Source organism: Eptesicus fuscus, chromosome 18 (assembly GCF_027574615.1).
Source record: "Eptesicus fuscus isolate TK198812 chromosome 18, DD_ASM_mEF_20220401, whole genome shotgun sequence".
Lineage (NCBI taxonomy): Eukaryota > Metazoa > Chordata > Mammalia > Chiroptera > Vespertilionidae > Eptesicus > Eptesicus fuscus.
This window is the reverse complement of record NC_072490.1, coordinates 10,655,190-10,672,925: the sequence shown is the minus strand read 5'-3', so window position 1 is coordinate 10,672,925 and position 17,736 is coordinate 10,655,190. Positions and strand designations below refer to the sequence as shown.

General features: G+C 49.4%; 1 protein-coding gene across 1 annotated transcript; it reads right to left on the bottom strand.

The window, feature by feature from the left end:
• Positions 1-1,839: 1,839 nt before the first annotated feature.
• DCLK3 (doublecortin like kinase 3) lies at positions 1,840-16,681 on the bottom strand. The gene is made up of 4 exons (XM_054729774.1): positions 15,105-16,681; positions 4,300-4,432; positions 3,523-3,690; positions 1,840-2,241 (listed from the first exon to the last, which is right to left on the bottom strand). Exons 1-4 carry the CDS (start codon positions 16,524-16,526, stop codon positions 2,003-2,005), a joined length of 1,962 nt encoding a protein of 653 aa, XP_054585749.1. The 5' UTR covers positions 16,527-16,681; the 3' UTR covers positions 1,840-2,002.
• Positions 16,682-17,736: the final 1,055 nt, after the last annotated feature.

Sequence of the window (17,736 nt, the reverse complement as noted above, 5' to 3'; positions counted from 1 at the left end):
GGAAGATGACACCACCCATGCAGGAGGCCCAAAGGAGCAGACAGGGATGCAAGAAGGAAACCAGGAAAATGAGGCATCACAGACGTCAATAGGAGAAACGACTCAAAAAGAGAGTGGTTGATAGAATCAAATGATGCTAATGTGAAGCCTGAAGGTTCTCTTTTGGATTTCAGTCCCTGCCGACTTTATCAAAAGATGTTCCAGTAGCAAATCCAGCTCCTTCTACATTTTCAGAATGAGCACCATTGCACTGCCTTGCTGGGTGGCAGCTCTTCGGGTGTCTGAGTCCCAGCTCCACAGGCACCCCCTCTTCCGAGCCCCTGAGGTTAAAGCACCAGGTGGTACCCCTTCCAGCAGTTGCAGGTTTCAGGGAAGGTCACAGGCCCTGTTTTCTGGGAAGCTGACTCTGAGGCTGAGATAAGCATGCAGGCGGTGTATTAGGGAGTGGCCCCAGGGTCATCACCTCTGAAGAGAAGGGAAAGAAGCAGGACAGGGCGAGGGAGAAGTTGGCTGGGATGCTGTCTCAACCCAGGGCTCAGCCAACGCTTACTAGGAGAATGGCCCATCAGCGTTGTCCCCACTGGTCACACCCTACATGGACCGGTCACTGGATGCCACTTGCCCCAGGAGGGGGGTCATCCCCGTAGACGGTGACCGCTGAGCTGTCGGCCAGCAGCACCAGCAGCTCATCCCTTCAGTCCTGAAGCAGGATCTGGCAACACACCGAGTGCCCAGGACGAGGGGTTTCTCCTCCAAGTTTCTAGGTTCTACTCACCCCAACCTCTGCCCTCGGCTCCCCACCTAGGAGTGGAAGTCGTTCCCTGCAGTTCGTGTCTCTAAATTAGTTCAGAGCCTCCTTCGTGCTTCTGCATTCTCCAATACCCGTCTGAGCAATTCCTTCTACTAAACTCTCTAGTGCTACATCTTTACTCCTGATTGACCTACCCGCCCCCAAGGGGGACTCCAACACCCATAGCGAAGGGAGGAGAGGGCTGAGAAACCCACACTTTGTGACTGATTCTGTGCCCTACTGACCAGGTTCCATATAACCCAGAAGGTCAATCTGGTAAATAACAGCATCATGTTTTGCTCTCAGCTCATGCACACTCCCAGCGTCATCTGAAAAGACCCACGTTTTGGCACGGAAATCTGGATTGAAATAATCCGGGAACAGGCCCTCTGCGCCCTCCGTGTGTCTGCCCTGCAGGTTGGAACAGGCCTGAACCCGCTGAGCTCCTTCGAGCCGGAGTGTAAATCCATTGACCGCATGTCTGACACATTAATGCACTAAGTGGCTCCCTCGAGATCAGCAAATGGTGACACAGTCGCAGCCTGAGTGCCTAACTTCACGGAGAAGTGGCTCCGGCTCAGGGATCATTGGCTTAAAGCTGTATAGATGGGTATCAAAAGGGCAAGAAGGAATCCACAATTTCGTCTTCCCATTTTTCAGACTGCACCAAGTGTGATTTTCAGCTAAGACTAACATGCTCCTGACTGAAATACACAAACAGGCCTCGCGGTTCATCGAGGGTCCATCACAACGTGTCTATGCGGCCATGCTGGCATTGGGAGGCGTGGCCAAACCGGGCTTCCCTGGCTCCCACCGCCAGCGCTGAGAAGGAATCAGAGTAGGACCCGCTTCAGTGTTCAGAACACATTTTATTAACACAGAAAGACTACGATTCACCTTATTACTCTCACAGGGGGCACTGAGACCCCGGGAAGCACCACTCATGTCATATACCACGAACTTGATTACAAGGAGGAAACAAAACACATCATTATTACCAAAAACTCCATACTGGTAACAAGTCTTCCCCTCCCCCCCAAAAAAAAACCCATAAAAACTAGTATTAAAGGCTTCAAATATGCAAATCTAAAAATACGTTGCAACATTTAACGTGAAGACTCGTTCCTTTTTTAAAATATACTGAGCATCTCTCCCTCCCCTGATTCTCCAATTAGGAGAAGACGCCCTCTGCATTGTGTTTCTCCTAAACCTCTACCCTCTGTCCTTGAGCAGAACCGAGGGCTGAGCAGGGGTGGGAGGCGGAGACCACGGGGCCTGCTGGCTCCGGAGGTGGCCCTCGCTGCCCGGGGACGCCTCCTTGCGCTCCTTCCCTGGGTTGGCTGCGCTGGTCTTTCCAGCAGTTTCGATCCAGGGGTGCTTAAGAACTTGGTGGGCCGTGTAGCGCTTTTTGGGGTCTACCACCAGCAACCGGCTCACCAGGTCTTTGGCAGCTGTCGGAGGGAGAGAAGGAGGAGGAAAATGAGACGAATGCAGCTGGTTCTGAATGTCTCTTCCCCATCCGGGAACTGAACCCAAACATCCCCGTTAGCACCACGTGGTGCGCTACCCTGGAGCAGCCTTCTCCAACGGAACCTTCTGCAACCACGCGAACCCTCCACCTCTGTGCTCCTCGCTGGGACCACTGGGCGTTTGGAACGTGGCTAGTGCGACTAAGGAGCTGAACGTGTATCGCATTCACTTCTAATTCGCTCACATTTACATTTACACGGAAGCAGCCCCGTGCAGCTGGGGGCTGCCCTGCTGGACGGAGCAGCTCTACAGGGTGTTTGGTCATTTCTCCCCAGCCCAAGGGGACAAATAGAGGCCACATCTGTCTGCATGTTTTCCATCTGTTAACCAAACTATCAAGGTGTTAAATGGAAGATGTGCGTTCTTCCTTCCAACGTTGACAAATAGGCCTTCCTACTGACAACATTAAAGAACATGTACGAAGAAGCCTAAGTAGTAAACAGTGCAAATTTAGAATTAATTTCCTTTTCTGACCAAAATCATGAGTGATTCTGGAGAGAGATGGTGACACCTAGGGGGCTAGGGGGCAGGCAGGGAGGAGCAAAGATTTCTGGTTCTCCCAGGCTGGCTCTCTGAGCCTCCTCCTCCAATCACTCGAGAATACCAGCATCACTCCTTCAGGTCCTCAAAGGATGTAGACCAGTGGTTCTCAACCTTCCTAATGCCGCGACCCTTTAATATAGTTCCTCATGTTGTGGTGACCCCCAACCATAAAATTATTTTCGTTGCTACTTCATAACTGTAATTTTGCTACTGTTATGAATCGTAATGTAAACATCTGTGTTTTCCGATGATCTTAGGCGACCCCTGTGAAAGGGGTCGCAACCCACAGGTTGAGAACCGCTGCTGTAGAGCCTAAGACCATCAGAAAACACAGATATTTACATTACGATTCATAACAGTAGCAAAATTACAGTTATGAAGTAGCAACGAAAATAATTTTATGGTTGGGGGTCACCACAACATGAGGAACTGTATTAAAGGGTCGCGGCATTAGAAAGGTTGAGAACCACTGACGTAGACTGATGCAGCAGGAAATAAAGGATGAAGCGCAATGCGTGGACAGCCCACCTCTGTGCAGGTGCCGTAGGGGGCTCTGCACTCTCCTCACATGCCTAACCTGGAACCTGTTCACAGTCAGAACCCAGAGGGGCTCCGGCCCTGCCTCCCCTCTTCCCTAGCGTGGAGGCCCCAAATCTCACCCTCAGAGATGTTGTCCCAGTAAGGGGCCAGGAACTCGAAGTGGCCCAGCTGGATGATGTCGAAGAGCTCATCCTGGTCCCTCTCCAGGCTGCGGAACGGGGGGAAGCCACACAGCAGGATATAGAGGATCACGCCCGCGGCCCACATGTCCACCTCCAGCCCGTAACCTGTGCAGCGGAGGCAGAGACACAAGCGCAGCTGAGGCCAGGCTGGATCGGACGTGATGAGAGCAGTGGAGAATCATGGCTCGGGTCACAGAGGGCCTCAGCTCTCTGCAAGCAAGAGCCACTTGCAAACATGACTCCTACCAACACGGGGCCCACTCCTACCAACATGGGGTACACACCAGGGTGACTCAACGTGTGGTCCTCAGACCACGGCCACTGTGTGACCCTTTATTACTGGTCTGTCATAAAATAAGCACAGACATGGAAAGGAAACATTTGGAAACTCTTAGTTGACATGGCTATGACATGGCTATGACATCCAGTTGCACGCTCACGGGACACACCGTGAACAGGGTATAAATCATCAGTTCAGGGTTGTGTAACACACGTGGTCAGTCACACGTGGTATGAGCTGTGATCCCTGATTTAGAAAGAGTTCTCATGCTTCAGTCAAGGAGAATAACTTCCAATATTCCCATTAAAACCTAAATGCCAGCTTAGCACCAACTCGAAGATCTTTGTTCCATATTGAAAGAATATGAAATATTAAAAAATGAAACCTTAATCAGTAAGTGAGCAAAGTCCCACAGAGCAACGTGTCATACCTACCTTTCTCAGAAAGAATTTCGGGTGCTACATAAGTCGGGGTCCCGCACACAGTAAACACTGGTCTCACCACGTGCTTCGCAAGGCCAAAATCAGCCAGCTTCAAGGTCGTCGATTTGTCCTCATTCCTCTGAACCTGTAAGAAACCAAAATCCCCAAACCACCAAAATTGTGATGAGAATAAAGAAGGAAAACTCACTCAACAACAAGCATAAGAGGTCAAGATCACAAACAATAAACCTACACACCCTTTTAGTGTAGCCCAACACCAATGAACCCAATTTGATCTCAGTGACAGGTGCTCACATTTTCAAGTAACAAATTAGTGAGTTAGATTTTATACCATACTAGAGGCCCAGTGCACGAAATTCGTGCACGGGGAAGGGGGGGCAGTCGGATATCCCTCTCACAATCCAGGACTGCTGGCTCCCAACTGCTCACCTACCTGCCTGCCTGACTGCCCCTAACCGCTTCTGCCTACCAGCCTGATCACCCCTAACCACTCCCCTGCCAGCCTGATTTGACGCCTAACTGCTCCCCTGCTGGCCCGATTGCCCCCAAATGCCCTCCCCTGCCAGCCTGGTCACCCCTAACTGCCCTCCCCTGCAGGCCTGGTCCCCCCCAAATGCCCTCCTCTGCTGGCCCGGTCACCCCTAACTGCCCTCCCCTGCAGGCCTGGTTGCCCCCAACTGCCCTCCCCTGCTGGCCATCTTGTGGCGGCCATCTTGTGTCCACATGGGGGTGGCCATCTTGTGTGTTGGAGTGACAGTCAATTTGCATATTACCTCTTTATTGTATAGGATTATGTAGAATTGCCACACATGGCTATTTAAATTAAGAAATTGAAATTTGGTTTCTCAGATGCACTAACCACACTGCAAATGTTCAACGGCCATTGGTGACTAATGGCTACAATATTGGACAGTGTGAGTGCAAAGCATTCCCATCACCGCAGAAAGTCCTATTGGGCAGCATGACCTCAAACAAGAACCAATGACATTAGGAGTACAGACAGTTTTAGTGAGGACTAGAAAATGCCTGTGGGCAAAGTCTGGGCAGAGGGGAGAAAAAAGAAAAAAAAATAGGAATTAGAATGAAGAAGTAGACAAACAAACAGTAGAAGGATGTTGAATACTGGCCCTAATTGGGGGGAACAAGGGGAAGGGGTGATTTAAGAATCAAACAGACCAGGAGTCTTGAATTCCAGTTCCAAGACTTGCAGTTGGATGGTCTTGGACAATTTACTGATCTGAGTTTCCATTTTCTCATTTGTTTAAAAAAAGAAAAAAGCCCTAACTGGTTTGGCTCCATGGATAGAGCGTCGGCCTGCGGACTCAAGGGTCCCAGGTTCGATTCCAGTCAAGGGCATGTACCTTGGTTGCGGGCACATCCCCAGTGGGAGGTGTGCAGGAGGCAGCTGATTGATGTTTCTCTTTCATCGATGTTTCTAACTCTCTATCCCTCTCCCTTCCTCTCTGTAAAAAATCAATAAAATATATTTTTTTTAAAGAAAAAAAGAAAAAAAAAGAGGGCGTGAAAATATCCAGCAAGTAGGAGTTCTAGTCAGTGTCTGTAATCTTCCCTGCAAAGTGTTAGCCCTAGAGCAGGGATGGGGGACATCAGGCCTGCGGGTTGTATGAGGCCCGAGAAATCGTTTGGTCTGGCCCTGCCAAAGCAACCACAGGCAGGACTTAATAAATCTAGGAGCTTTTCTCATAGCAACATAAACTTATATTAAGTGAATTATATTAAGCAGAATGATGTTATAAATACCCAAATGGCCCTTGGCAGAAAAAAGGTTCCCCACCCCTGCCCTGGGGTGACCAGCAGTCCCAGACTGCTGGGGACTCAGGGGGTTCCCAGGATGTGGGGCTTTCATTTTTAAACTTTCATTTAAAGACTTTTATTTCTAAAACAGTCTGAGATGGCTGTCCTAGTTTGCACATAATAAATCTTTTACAAAGTAATGCTACGGGACTGAGATGTATGCTTACACATCGGAACTGACAAACTGGGTTCTAATTGTTAATAATTTTGCATGAAGGTGAAAGAAATGATGTCTGGTTCTTCCTTTAGATCCCGCTTCCACCAAACTTTAGAAAGGATAGAAATAGTAATTTTTAAAAAAAAAAAAAAAAAACAAAAAAGACAGCTACCCTCACGCTGAAATGAATACAAAGAACTGGCTGCTCTCCAGTGTTCTCATTAAAATACGTCCCACCCGACGAGTCTCCTCCCTTCCGAGTCCAGCTGGCTGGCTCTCTGACCTCTGGTCAGCCCATTCCCACTGCCAGGTTCATCTGCCCTGTCCTCCTTCACCCTCGAGGTATCTGCGTGCTAGATGATAGTTAGGAAGAGGTGACTCTTAACCCCAAAGAAGTCAGTCTCAAGAGGTGAGCTTAGCAAGTGTTTAGACCACCATGTTAAAAATAATAAAGCTAAAGATATATTTAAAGTAAAAGAAATAAACAATGAAGGCGCAAACCTAGCATCTCTTACAGCAAGTAAAGGCCCATTGGTGCCCCTCCTGGACCCTGCACAGCCTGAGGAATTTGTAGAAAAACTCTTTTAAAAAAATTTTAACACGTTAAGTGCCCAGCCTGTTTTGTCTTCCCAACGGAAAGTATAGTGTCAGTCACTGGTGATTGACATGGCGCTTAACGTGTTAATATATTTTTATTGATTTCAGAGAGGAAGGGAGAGAGAGAGAAACATCAATGATGAGAGAGAATCGTTGATCTGCTGCCTCCTGCATACCCCCCACTGGGGATCAAACAACCTGGGCATGTACCCTGACAGGAAATCGAACTGTGACTTCCTGGTTCATAGGTTGATGCTCAACCACTGAGCCAGGCCAACCAGGCAGCAAAAGCTCTTTCTGTAACCACATGGTAAAATGTACTGGCTCTGCCTCCTGCTGCCGCAGGCCTGCCTCAGATCCACCCTCCTCTGGTTCTCTTGGGGGCCTCTGGATGGGCCTCCTCCCCTCCTGCGAAGGAGACATCTCTTTGCTGGAGTATCCAGTGTCATGTACCAGTGACAAGCACAGCCTCAAAAGCCCAACTGTCAGGGTCCAAACTCCAGCTCGCCATTTACTGCGCAACTGGTCAAGTAACTTGCACTCTGTGTGCCTCCATTTCCTCATCTGTAAAATGGGATCTGAATGATCGTATGGGACCATGATGAGGATGACGCGAACTAACATCTGTACAGTGTCATCAACAGTGCCTGGCACCTAAGAAGCACAATATAAGTGTTTGTTTGTCAAGTAAAACCATATTATTTTAGCCACCAAAACAGTTCACCACTGAAGGCCGGGACTGACTCAGGCAAAATGAGCAGCTCAGGGAAGCTGGCACTGGTATCTCCCTGCTCATCACAGAACCTGCATGCTCAGGCCAGCGGTGCCCTGAGCAGGTAATGGCCACACAATGGTCAATGTACTGGGATAAGCCTGGTGATGATGTCACCCAAGGGAGAGACTCGATGGGGCCACCGGAGCTATAGGAGAAATTACCAACTTGTCTGCAGGCACCTGTTCTCACATCTCTCACAAAACTGAGCAGGGGTTTTCAAAGCTCCCACCAGCACTCAGGAAGGGGGACAGGAGGACAAGAGGGAGCACTCTGGTTCTCCCTGTGCCCCATCAGGGCACAGCAACACCCCAAAAATGCAGGGGGAGTGGGGCATCCACTCCCCATACTGGAAAAAGTTCTCTGCACTCGCTCTGCCTCCGGCCAGTGAGCTCACATCTCTGTGAGCAGATATGTCTCAATTACTGAGTCTGAGTCACCACCGGCCAATCTCATCAATGTCTCCATAATTAACCCAGCCAAATGGAAAGGCATAGACGTCGAACGAAAATGCGATTCCGCCTTGGTGTGCGTACAAGACAGACATGGCCCGAAAGCAGACAAGGGAGGTAATTATTAGAATAATTTAGATTAGAAAATTGAGTTTGCAAGGGAAGGACAAAAAATAGCCTGCTGCCTAGAGTTTCCAGATGGATCGTCTACATTAATCACATTTGCCGGGTGATTGTTGAAAAAAAATATGTCCCTCACAAATATTTGCAAATATTTCCAAACAAATGATCAGCATTAAAAGCATTTGGCTGACTTAATACATGGCTGAAATAAACATGTGAAATAACAAAATCACCAGAGAGTTCTATTAGCCCTGAGATGCACGGAGAGAAAGCTACATAACTAACTTGACTGAAACAGCTCATCTTCCGCTAGTTTCCCCCGTGCATTTACCTCCCACCGTCTGCCACCCCTAGAAGCCAAACCCCTTTTCCTTTGTCGTGTCTGTTTTGAGAATGTGTACTGTTTTTGGCTAAAATGCTATATAAGCCCCAAGTTCTCACCACCCCTCTGAGTTATTCATCCCCGCGGTTCTCCCCGATGCATACACAGTGCACATGTAAATAAACTCTTGTTTTTCTCTTGTTCATCTATTGTGAGATTACTTTCCACGGCCCCAGTCACAGAACCTAGGAGGGTAGTGGGGAAAGGTGTTCTTTTTCCGCCTCCCCTACACCCTCCTGGGCCAGGTTTGGTTGAGGGCCGGCCCATAGCCCCAGTGCACCCATCTGACCTTGCCCTCACCCCACACCTCCATCTCTCTAGTAGTCTCTGATCTACCTAAACTCACTGCTCTGGGTCGTGGGCCTCCAGGGGCTCTGTTTTCAGTTACCTCTCACCTAAAGGGTGCTCGAGATTAATTTGCACAGAACTGTAATGACTATTGACCCATCTGCATTCTTCACTCCTTTATTTTTCCTTTTCTTTTAATATATTTTTTATTGATATCAGAGAGGAAGGGAGAGGGAGAGAGAGAAACACCAATGATGAGAGAGAATCATAGATTGGCTGCCTCCTGAACACCCCCTACTGGGAATGGAGCCTGCAACCCAGGCATGTGTCCTTGACTGGAATCGAACGCGGGACCCTTCAGTCCGAAGGCTGACGATCTATCCACTGAGCCAAACAACTAGGGCTTCCCTCCCTTTTCCAGCCACAACAAAGCACGCCACTTTGAATCAAGTTGGTCTTCATTATTTACATAAGCACCAGGAAACATCTGGATGGTCTCAGAGCTTCAAAAGGAGTCATTACTTTTCTAACAATTAGCCTCCCTTCTCTCCTTCAATGGTAGGTCAATGTTAAGGGTGATCTTGTCATTATCATCTTTGAACAGAAGGGGGCAGCAGAATACAGACCAAACAGCAAGAGTCTCCCTAAGAAAAAAAGTATTTGATGTGGGTACGGCTCACGTATCTTTGCCAAAATCTTAGTTGATCCTGAGTGGTTCCTCTGGCCTTTTCCTCCATGGTTCCCTGTTCAACTGGCTAGGAGGACCAAACTGATCATAGAAAGCAATTCACATCGATATGCCTAAAATCAATTTACATTTCAACAGCAAAGATACTGTAATATTAAAAAATGGCTGAAAAAAATCAGTAAGGACCAAGTCTTCCCTGGGCTCTGGCACATGTTAGGCCTATGAAATGCCTTTGGAGCCTACATATCATGCCAGTCTTTTTTAACATCTCATATCCATTCCACAAACATTAATTTCTGGCCGAGGCCCTAGAAATAGAGTAGTAAGTGAAACAGGTAAACTTGATTTTATGAAGCCCTCTTTCTATTAAAAAATAATATTTGAAAAACATGTAATTTCAGGTAGTGATAAGTGTTATAAAAAAGAAAAAGTGGGATAAAGGCTATGTTGTCTAGTATGGTATCCACCAACCACTAACCACATTTGCTATTTATTTTTAAACTAGAGGCCCGATGCACGAAGATTCGTGCAAGAATGGGCCTTCCTTCCCCTGGCTGCCAGCACCGCCTTCACTCAAGCCGGAGCCGGCTTTCTGCCTTCCCATGTTGCCCAGAGGCCCGGAGTGGCTGGGGCGGTGCGGAACGCCTGCGTCATCGCCATGGTGACAACACAAGCATCCTGCCCCACCCCCGGCCACTCGGCGCCTGTGTATGCAAATTAACCTTCCATCTTTGTTGTGTTAATTTGCATACTCACTCCTGATTGGCTGGTGGGTGTTGTGAAGGTATGGTCAATTTGCATCTTTCTCTTTTATTGGTATAGATAATATGTAAAGTTCAAGTCAGACTCCCAAAGTATATTTCAAGTGCTCATATGGCTAGTGGCTACCATACTAGGCACTGTAGATATAGGACAATTCCATCATCACAGAACATTCTATTGGACAGTGGCAGTGGATGGTATTTTATAGGGTAGTCAAGGAAGAATTCGCTGAGAAAATAACATTTGAAAAAAAATCATATTAAAATCTGAGGAGTGAGCTTTTCAGGTGAAGGAAATAGCAAGTGGAAAAGTCCTGGGGCATGTCTGGCCCGATGAGGAACAGCTAACAAGGGCAGGACTGAAATGAGTGAGGGGTGAGTGGTTGGAGTGAGGCTTTGAGAGGAAGACAGAGACCACATCATGCAGGGCCTCTAGGCCACGGAGATGAACTTTAGCCTCTATTCTGAGTGCCCTGGGAAGCCAACGACAGCGCTGACCAGAGGAGTTACAGGTTCTGGTTTCCATTTGGAGAAGGCCAGTCAGGCTTCTGTGAGGAAGAAGGCTTTGGACGAAGAGGAAGGACCAGTGAGGAGGTGACTGCCAGTCTCAGCAAGAGGTGACAATGGCTTGGGCTTGGGTTTGAGCGTGGGCAGTGCAGTGAGGTGTGGAAAAGGTCATACTGAGGGTAAAGATAAAACTAGAGAATGGACTGACTGTGAGGATGAGGGGAGAAAAGACTCAGGGGCGCCTCTGACGTTCCTGACCCCCGAGCAGCAGGTCAGCAGTGGCCCCATCCTTCTGATGGACACGGGTGGTTTCGGTGCAGTGTGGGGAGGAGAGCCTGGCTGGAGTTCAGGACAGAATGAAACGTGGAAAACAGCAAACAGTGAATACAGACACCTCTTTCAAGGGTGTGCATGTGTAGATCATAAAAATGAGGCAGCAGCTGAAGGGGCATGTGGAGAAAGCAAGGGTTTGTTTTCGTTCTAAGTTGGGGGATATTACAGTGTGTTTATTCCAGTATGTGATGATGGACAGGAGGAAGGGAAAGCATCTGAGAGGTACTCCGTCCCATGGGATGAGGAGGCCAACGGGTCTCCTTCCTTCCAGCCCTGTTTCCAGGCAGGAACATGCCCCTTGTCTTCCCTTATTCCGGGACAGATACTCTCAAAGGACCTCGCTCCTGTCTGACATCTCTTCAGGCTCCCCACACACACGCAACTCGCTCGGCTTTCTTGGCCGTATGTAATTTCTTGGCTGTTGGCCATAAACAACCTGGCCTGTCCGCTTCCCATCCTGCGTGGGTGGTCTGGCCATCATCGCCTCTCCAGCTCCGGTTTGCTTCCTCCCTTCCTCCCAGGGCCCGGTCAGCACATCCCAACCCCACCCAGGGAGCGCACACTGGCAGGAGAAGCAATTAACACTGACATTTCTGCAAGCAGGAAATTCTCATAATTAAAACTTACTTTGCAAGATCTCAGGAGTCTAAATAACCCGAAGGGGAAAAGAGGGCTAGCATCCTGTCAGGAAATGCAATCTGTAGAAATAAACTCAGTAATATAGGCCTAAAATTTTTTATTCTAGGGCCCAATTATCAGATGTAAATATTTCTGTTGATTAAGACAAAAATAAGCTTGCTGCCGTCATTAAGAGCTCTCAGTATATTCAGAAAGTCTCTAAAAGCAGCAACAATTGCGATCAGCCATGTAATCAAAAGTCAGTTCTCACAAAATCATTTTTCTAAGCTTAGCAAATACAGGTCTTAATACGGACAGTAACCATCCATTCAAGGAAGAAACAATTGCTTTGATAATACAAAGCTCAACACTAGTGCAGAATACTAAACTAGAGAACATTAACTGATGGACAGTTGTCATATTCACTCATATTAAACCTTAGAAGACCTAGCGAGTTTTGTTTATCATTATCATATCAGCAAGTTTAGAGATGACAGCTTTCTAAACCCAGACAATGAGCCCACAGTCAAATCCAACACAATCCAGATGTTTCTGAAAACCAAACAGCATGACATTGGATAGCATTTAGACTCCTGACACAGCAATAAGTTGAACTTGACTCACCCAGAAAAAGGACAAATGGTTAATAAATATGACAGGTCTATTCGTTTTTATAAATGCAAGCAGACAAAATTATCCACAGGGGAGAAGAGATGTTTATCTATTCCACATAAACAACTCTTGTATTTAGAATGAGAAAGTATAGCTACTCTTCAATTTCGCCTCTGTGTCTCTCAGCACACACACACACATACTACACACACACAACACATACACACACTTCACTGCCCTTCAGGGCACTAAAAACACATCTTACTGACAGTTCAATCCATGAAGAGTTGCTAAGCGACTTCCCTGAGGCCGTTAGCTTACCCACACTAACCGTGTACCTTGCAGTTTTCTACTTCCTGAAGTGAACTCCTCCACGCAATCGACACCAGTGCTCACTTTCCATTTTTAAAACTGCTGACAAGTCAGTCCCCCAACACAAGTGAGAGTCTCTATGGCCCAAGAGAGGGGCCAGCTCGACAGACTGGTTGCAGCACCTTGTGGAGAAAATGCAAGCTCAGGTGGCTGTCCCCGACAGAAAATGACCCTGTAAGGTCCATGATTTCATCCGCATCCTGGAGAACTTGTATAGCGGGGCCACCGCTTTAGGAGGCACACGCCCAGCATGTGTGGCTCATGAGACCAGACCAGGCCTCTAGGCAGAGCCTCTCCTGCTGAGACAATTGGGAGAAACATCCGAGGGGCATTAAAGAACACTATTCTGTTGCCATCCCAAGTGGCCATAATGAACAGTGGGTAGCACATCACACTGTGGAGATTACTTGGGCTCAGACCCAGAAGACAAACCAAAAGCAAGTGAAGGGAGGATGAGGGCACTCAGCTGGCACAAAAATGAAATTTTTCACGGAAGGGTTACTTGATGGTAATTCAGACCACAGTTCTGTGAATTTGGGCAAAAACAAGGTTACCTGACTGAGTGGTCAAGGTAGATCTCATTTCACCAGATAATTAGCTTGACTGGCTCATTGCTTCATTCTCCTGGGGGGAACAGTTTACGGACAGATGAATGCATGGGGATGGTGTTTCCAGGCTGGGTCTACAGCCATGGAAAGGAAAGGAAACAGGCTAAATCCCTGACCAAAAAAATAAATCATAACAAGATGGCTCATCAAGATCACCCTCTCCATCCACGATTGCTTTACCTGCAGCAATCCGGCTTTGAGTGCTGATCCACCATACCCACCTTAACATCAGAGTTATGCTGATGTCATAACAGTGAAGGCCGCTGCCACTGACGGAATCCTCACTGCTTCCCAGGCAGCAGGATATGTCTGCATTCGTTCATTCATCCTACCAACATTTCATGAGTGCCCACCATGTGACAGAGCTGTTCTAGGTTTCGGGGTACAATCTGAATAGAACAAAATTCCTCCTGTCCTAGAACTTTCTTCCCAGTAAGAGAAAAAAAAACAACAGAAGATGAAATACAGACTGTACCAGACGGAGGTCAGGGCAGTGAAGAAGAGAGTGGGATAAGTATGCTATCCTAACAAGACCTCCAGGAGTACACTCTGGTTCAGGAACACGTCGGGCCTACTGACTCATTGCAACAGGGAACACACACACCCCTGGGATCCAGGCACCGAAGAAGAGGATGTTCAAGACACTTATCGCAGTACCTGGACTGTGTTTGGTGATGAGGGGAAAGGGTCCAAAAAAAAAAAAAGGCAGGATTTGGCTCTGAATCATATACTTTCAGGAAGAGGGAGTGATTCTATGACTGGGCATCGTAGTGACTCTTAACTAGAAGGCGGGACGAATGAAGTGAGGCAGTCACTCCCAGTAGCCAGAAGGGGGCGATGTGGCCATGTCTGTGGTCTGGACAATCTTGTTTCTATCTGCATCTGGACATGATTAACAAGGGGTCTTGCATTTGTCTTACCCCATCATGGGCAGAGTGGCCTTAGCTGATGTTGATGTTCTGTGAAACTGTTTGTTTCAGTGGGAGAGCACACTGCTGAGCAGGGGTGCCAGGCCGGCTGCCAGCTGTCAGGGCTGCTTCTCTCTCTCCTGCACTCAGTCCTCCTTCCACCTTCCAAGTCAGGTACTATTGTGTCATTTCTCTTTTATAAAGGAGAAACTAAGGCCCAGAGAGGGGAAGGACTAACCTTAGAGCAAGCAACTAAGAAAGCCAGGATTCTAAGTAGGTTATCTGATGAAACCTATAGAATTTTACTAACAAATGTCACCCCAATAAATTCAATTTTTTTTAAAAGTAACAACTTTTTTTTTAAAAAGTCAGTTGTCTGACTCCAGGACCAACCAGCCTCTTATCCACTCCACCCACAGGTCCCAGCCGTGTGAGCCTTTTGAACTCTCGCGGCAGGAAGTTATCTCCAAAAGGGTCAGGGGTGGTTTCAGTGGGAGAGAGGACACTAAGCCTGCAGTGCAAACGGCTACTAGTAGACACCCCCATACCTAGGCCAGAGTTCATGCAAATGCCCAAGAAACAAGTCCACCCGATCAGTCCACCTGGCAGGGATGAGGAAACATATTCCATTGTATTTAAATTGGAAGGTTTCTTTTTCAAGAACCTCATCAAAACCCATCTATGTCAGCAACTTCTGAACTACAACCTGGGTCTTACACACTGGGACAAGCAGGTTAGAACCGCATAAAGGTGCTGTCCTAGCCGTCAGGGTGACAGCCATGAGGCAGCAGAGTCAGGCTTACCAGGAGGTTTTCCGGCTTGAGGTCCCGGTGCACGATGTTCTTGTCATGCATGTGCACGAGAGCCTTACACAAGTCCATGAGCATGAGGGCGGCGTCGCGCTCCGGGAACTTCACGTGTTCTATGATGGCATCAAACAGGTCCCCGCCCTGCACGTACTCCATGATCAGGTAGATCTCCGTGTCCGTTTCGTACACTTCATGCAACTTCACTATGTTGGGGTGAGAGAGGCTCTGGATAATTAAGATCTCGCTGTCCACCATGTCCTCCTTACCCTTGAGTTTGGCCTTGTCGATGATCTTCATGGCGTAGGCCTGCCTGGTCTCCCGGTGCAGGCACTCCTTCACGATGGCGAAGTTCCCGTCCCCGATGACCCGGCCGGCCTCGTACTGCTTCTCCACGTTGGCCGAGATGATGCCCGCGGGCCGCCGCTTCCGGCCACCGGGCCTCTCTGGCTTGCTCTCTTCCGCCCTCATCCTGGGCTCCTTTTCTACCCTGGCGGGTTGGTCATCTCTGGGGAGCATCTTTCTCCCGCCGGACACAGGCGGCTTTTTCTCCTTCTCTGCCTCCTGCTCCTCCCCTCGGGTCCTGGGGGGCTTCTCGGGGTCGGCTTGGGGCTCCCTGAGGATCCAGCCACCATGCTTATTCCTGGCATCTTTCTTCCCATCCCTCGGCCCCTCCTCTCTGCCGGGCTGGGCTTCCGCGACGTCCTTCTTAGCCTTGGCTGCTCCTTGCGGCTGACCTTCCTGACCTTTGGGGTCTGCGTCCTCTTTCTTGTCCGTGTTCTTGCTGGGCCGCAGCTCCTGAGTGGGGTTCCTGGGCCTGCTCCTGTGGCCGTCACCCTTCCACCCGTCCTCCCCGCCGGGAGGGTGGGTCTCGGGGGACCTCCTGCAGCTCCTGGTCCTCACCAGCTTGTCCACGTCATAGCGCGGGCCCCTGCCCAGGTCCAGCTCGCTGGTGCCCAGGGACAGCCTCTCCCGTTGCAGCTCCCTCTCTCGCTTGCACTTCTCACACCGGATGATCTCCCCCGACGTCTTCTCGATCTCCACGCCCAGGTGCTTCTCCCCGCTGGCGTGCCTCTCTACGGCGGCTTCCCGGGGCGGCTTGCCGCCGGGCTCAGGCTCCCGGGTGCCCCTCACCCACGTCTTCGGGGCCCTCGCCCCGTCCTCCAGCCCCGGCTCCATGGGGGTCTTCCCCTGCCGTGCGATGGCTGCCTTGGACCCCGCAGCCTCACCGCAGCTCTTGGCCGGCTCAACCTCCCCACAGTGGTGCCCCCCTTTCAGAGCCTTGCTATAGAGCCTGCTTCTCAGCCTCGGAGAAGGGACCCTGCTCTGCTGGCTCAACGTCAGGGCCCGGGCTTTGCTGGGGTACAGTTCTTCCATGGCCGCCTGAATGTTCTTCAACGTCAAGGGCTCCTTGCCCATGGCGATGAAGGCGTCCCCTTCCCGGAAGAAATCAGAGACGCTCCGGATCTCCCTGCCCTTGAGGTTGAACAGCTTCCTCACGCGATCGCTCTTCCACCGCGGGAAGCCCAAGGCCTCCGACACGTCCGCCAAGAGCTGCTCGAAGGTCTGCACCGAGCGCCTGTTGAGGAGCAGGGTGACCTTGCGCAGGGGGTGCCCACCCGGCTTCACCACCGTCACGACCCTGGGCTTCAGGGCGCTGTTCTCGGCGTGGATGCAGTGAAGGCCGTGCTGAGGGCTGAACGCGGGCAGCAGGGAGCCGCAGGGGCCCAGGCACGGTCTCTCCACCTGCCCCCGGCCAGCAGGCAGCCACGGGCCCTGCAGCTTCCGCTCCATGAGTCTCGAGCTCAGGTATTTTAGCGAATGGTCACATAGGCCTCGATGTCCTGCCAGAGGAAAAGGACAACACAGTATTAGTCAACATGGGTTCGAGGAGCCCTTTGACCTTCAGAAAGACTCTCCTAAAGGTTACTGATTCCATGACAGTTTATAAGGGTGACCTTTGAGGGTCTGCTTGAAATGATGGGGCCTTTATACTTTAGGTCTAATCGCTGTCTCCTCTGTGAGAGGCCATGAGTGTGGAACAGAATCTGCGCTGGGCCTGAGGTGGCTCCTGTATGCCTCCCAGAGACCCCCCAGGTTGGACCACACCTCAGGAGCTCATTCTAGGCCAGGCCTGACCCTGAAAACACAACTCCTGGTTCCCTGAAGTGAGGTGACCTTCAAGGATCCACAACGGAGATAAAAGGTCCAAGGTTTGCTGCCCAGGAAATACCAACAAGGGGTCAGAACATTCTGGAACTTTAAAGAACCTTAATCTCACCCACCTCAACTTTTCTCTGCTTGACTCTCAACCCACTCATGGCGAGGCAGTCTGTGAACAGGTTAAGTCACAGTCTGAGACAGATCTGGCTTGGAATCCTGGCATGGCCACTGACTGTGTGTGTGAACTTGGGCAAAGTACTAACATTTCAGTCTTTTCATCTATGAAGTCGGGATGCTAACACTCTCCTCCCAGGACTTTTGTGAAGAATAACTAACAAAATGAATACAATTTACTTAGAGGACTTAACACACAGGGCACAGTAATTGGCAGCTACTAATCCTGTCCACGCCATCTCAATTATCTAATTGTATGATCACTTCATTGGTAGTAACGTAATCTATTGAG

What these genes read in the sequence shown, in the direction of transcription:
- DCLK3 (XM_054729774.1), bottom strand. Translation starts at nt 16,526, where the DNA reads ATGGGCAAGGAGCCCTTGACGTTGAAGAACATTCAGGCGGCCATGGAA. An exon ending in CGAAATTCTTTCTGAGAAAG is followed by an intron (nt 3,691 to 4,299) that starts GTAGGTATGACA and finishes TCCGCTGCACAG; the next exon opens with GTTACGGGCTGGAGGTGGAC. An exon ending in CTGGGACAACATCTCTGAGG is followed by an intron (nt 2,242 to 3,522) that starts GTGAGATTTGGG and finishes TCCCTCCGACAG; the next exon opens with CTGCCAAAGACCTGGTGAGC.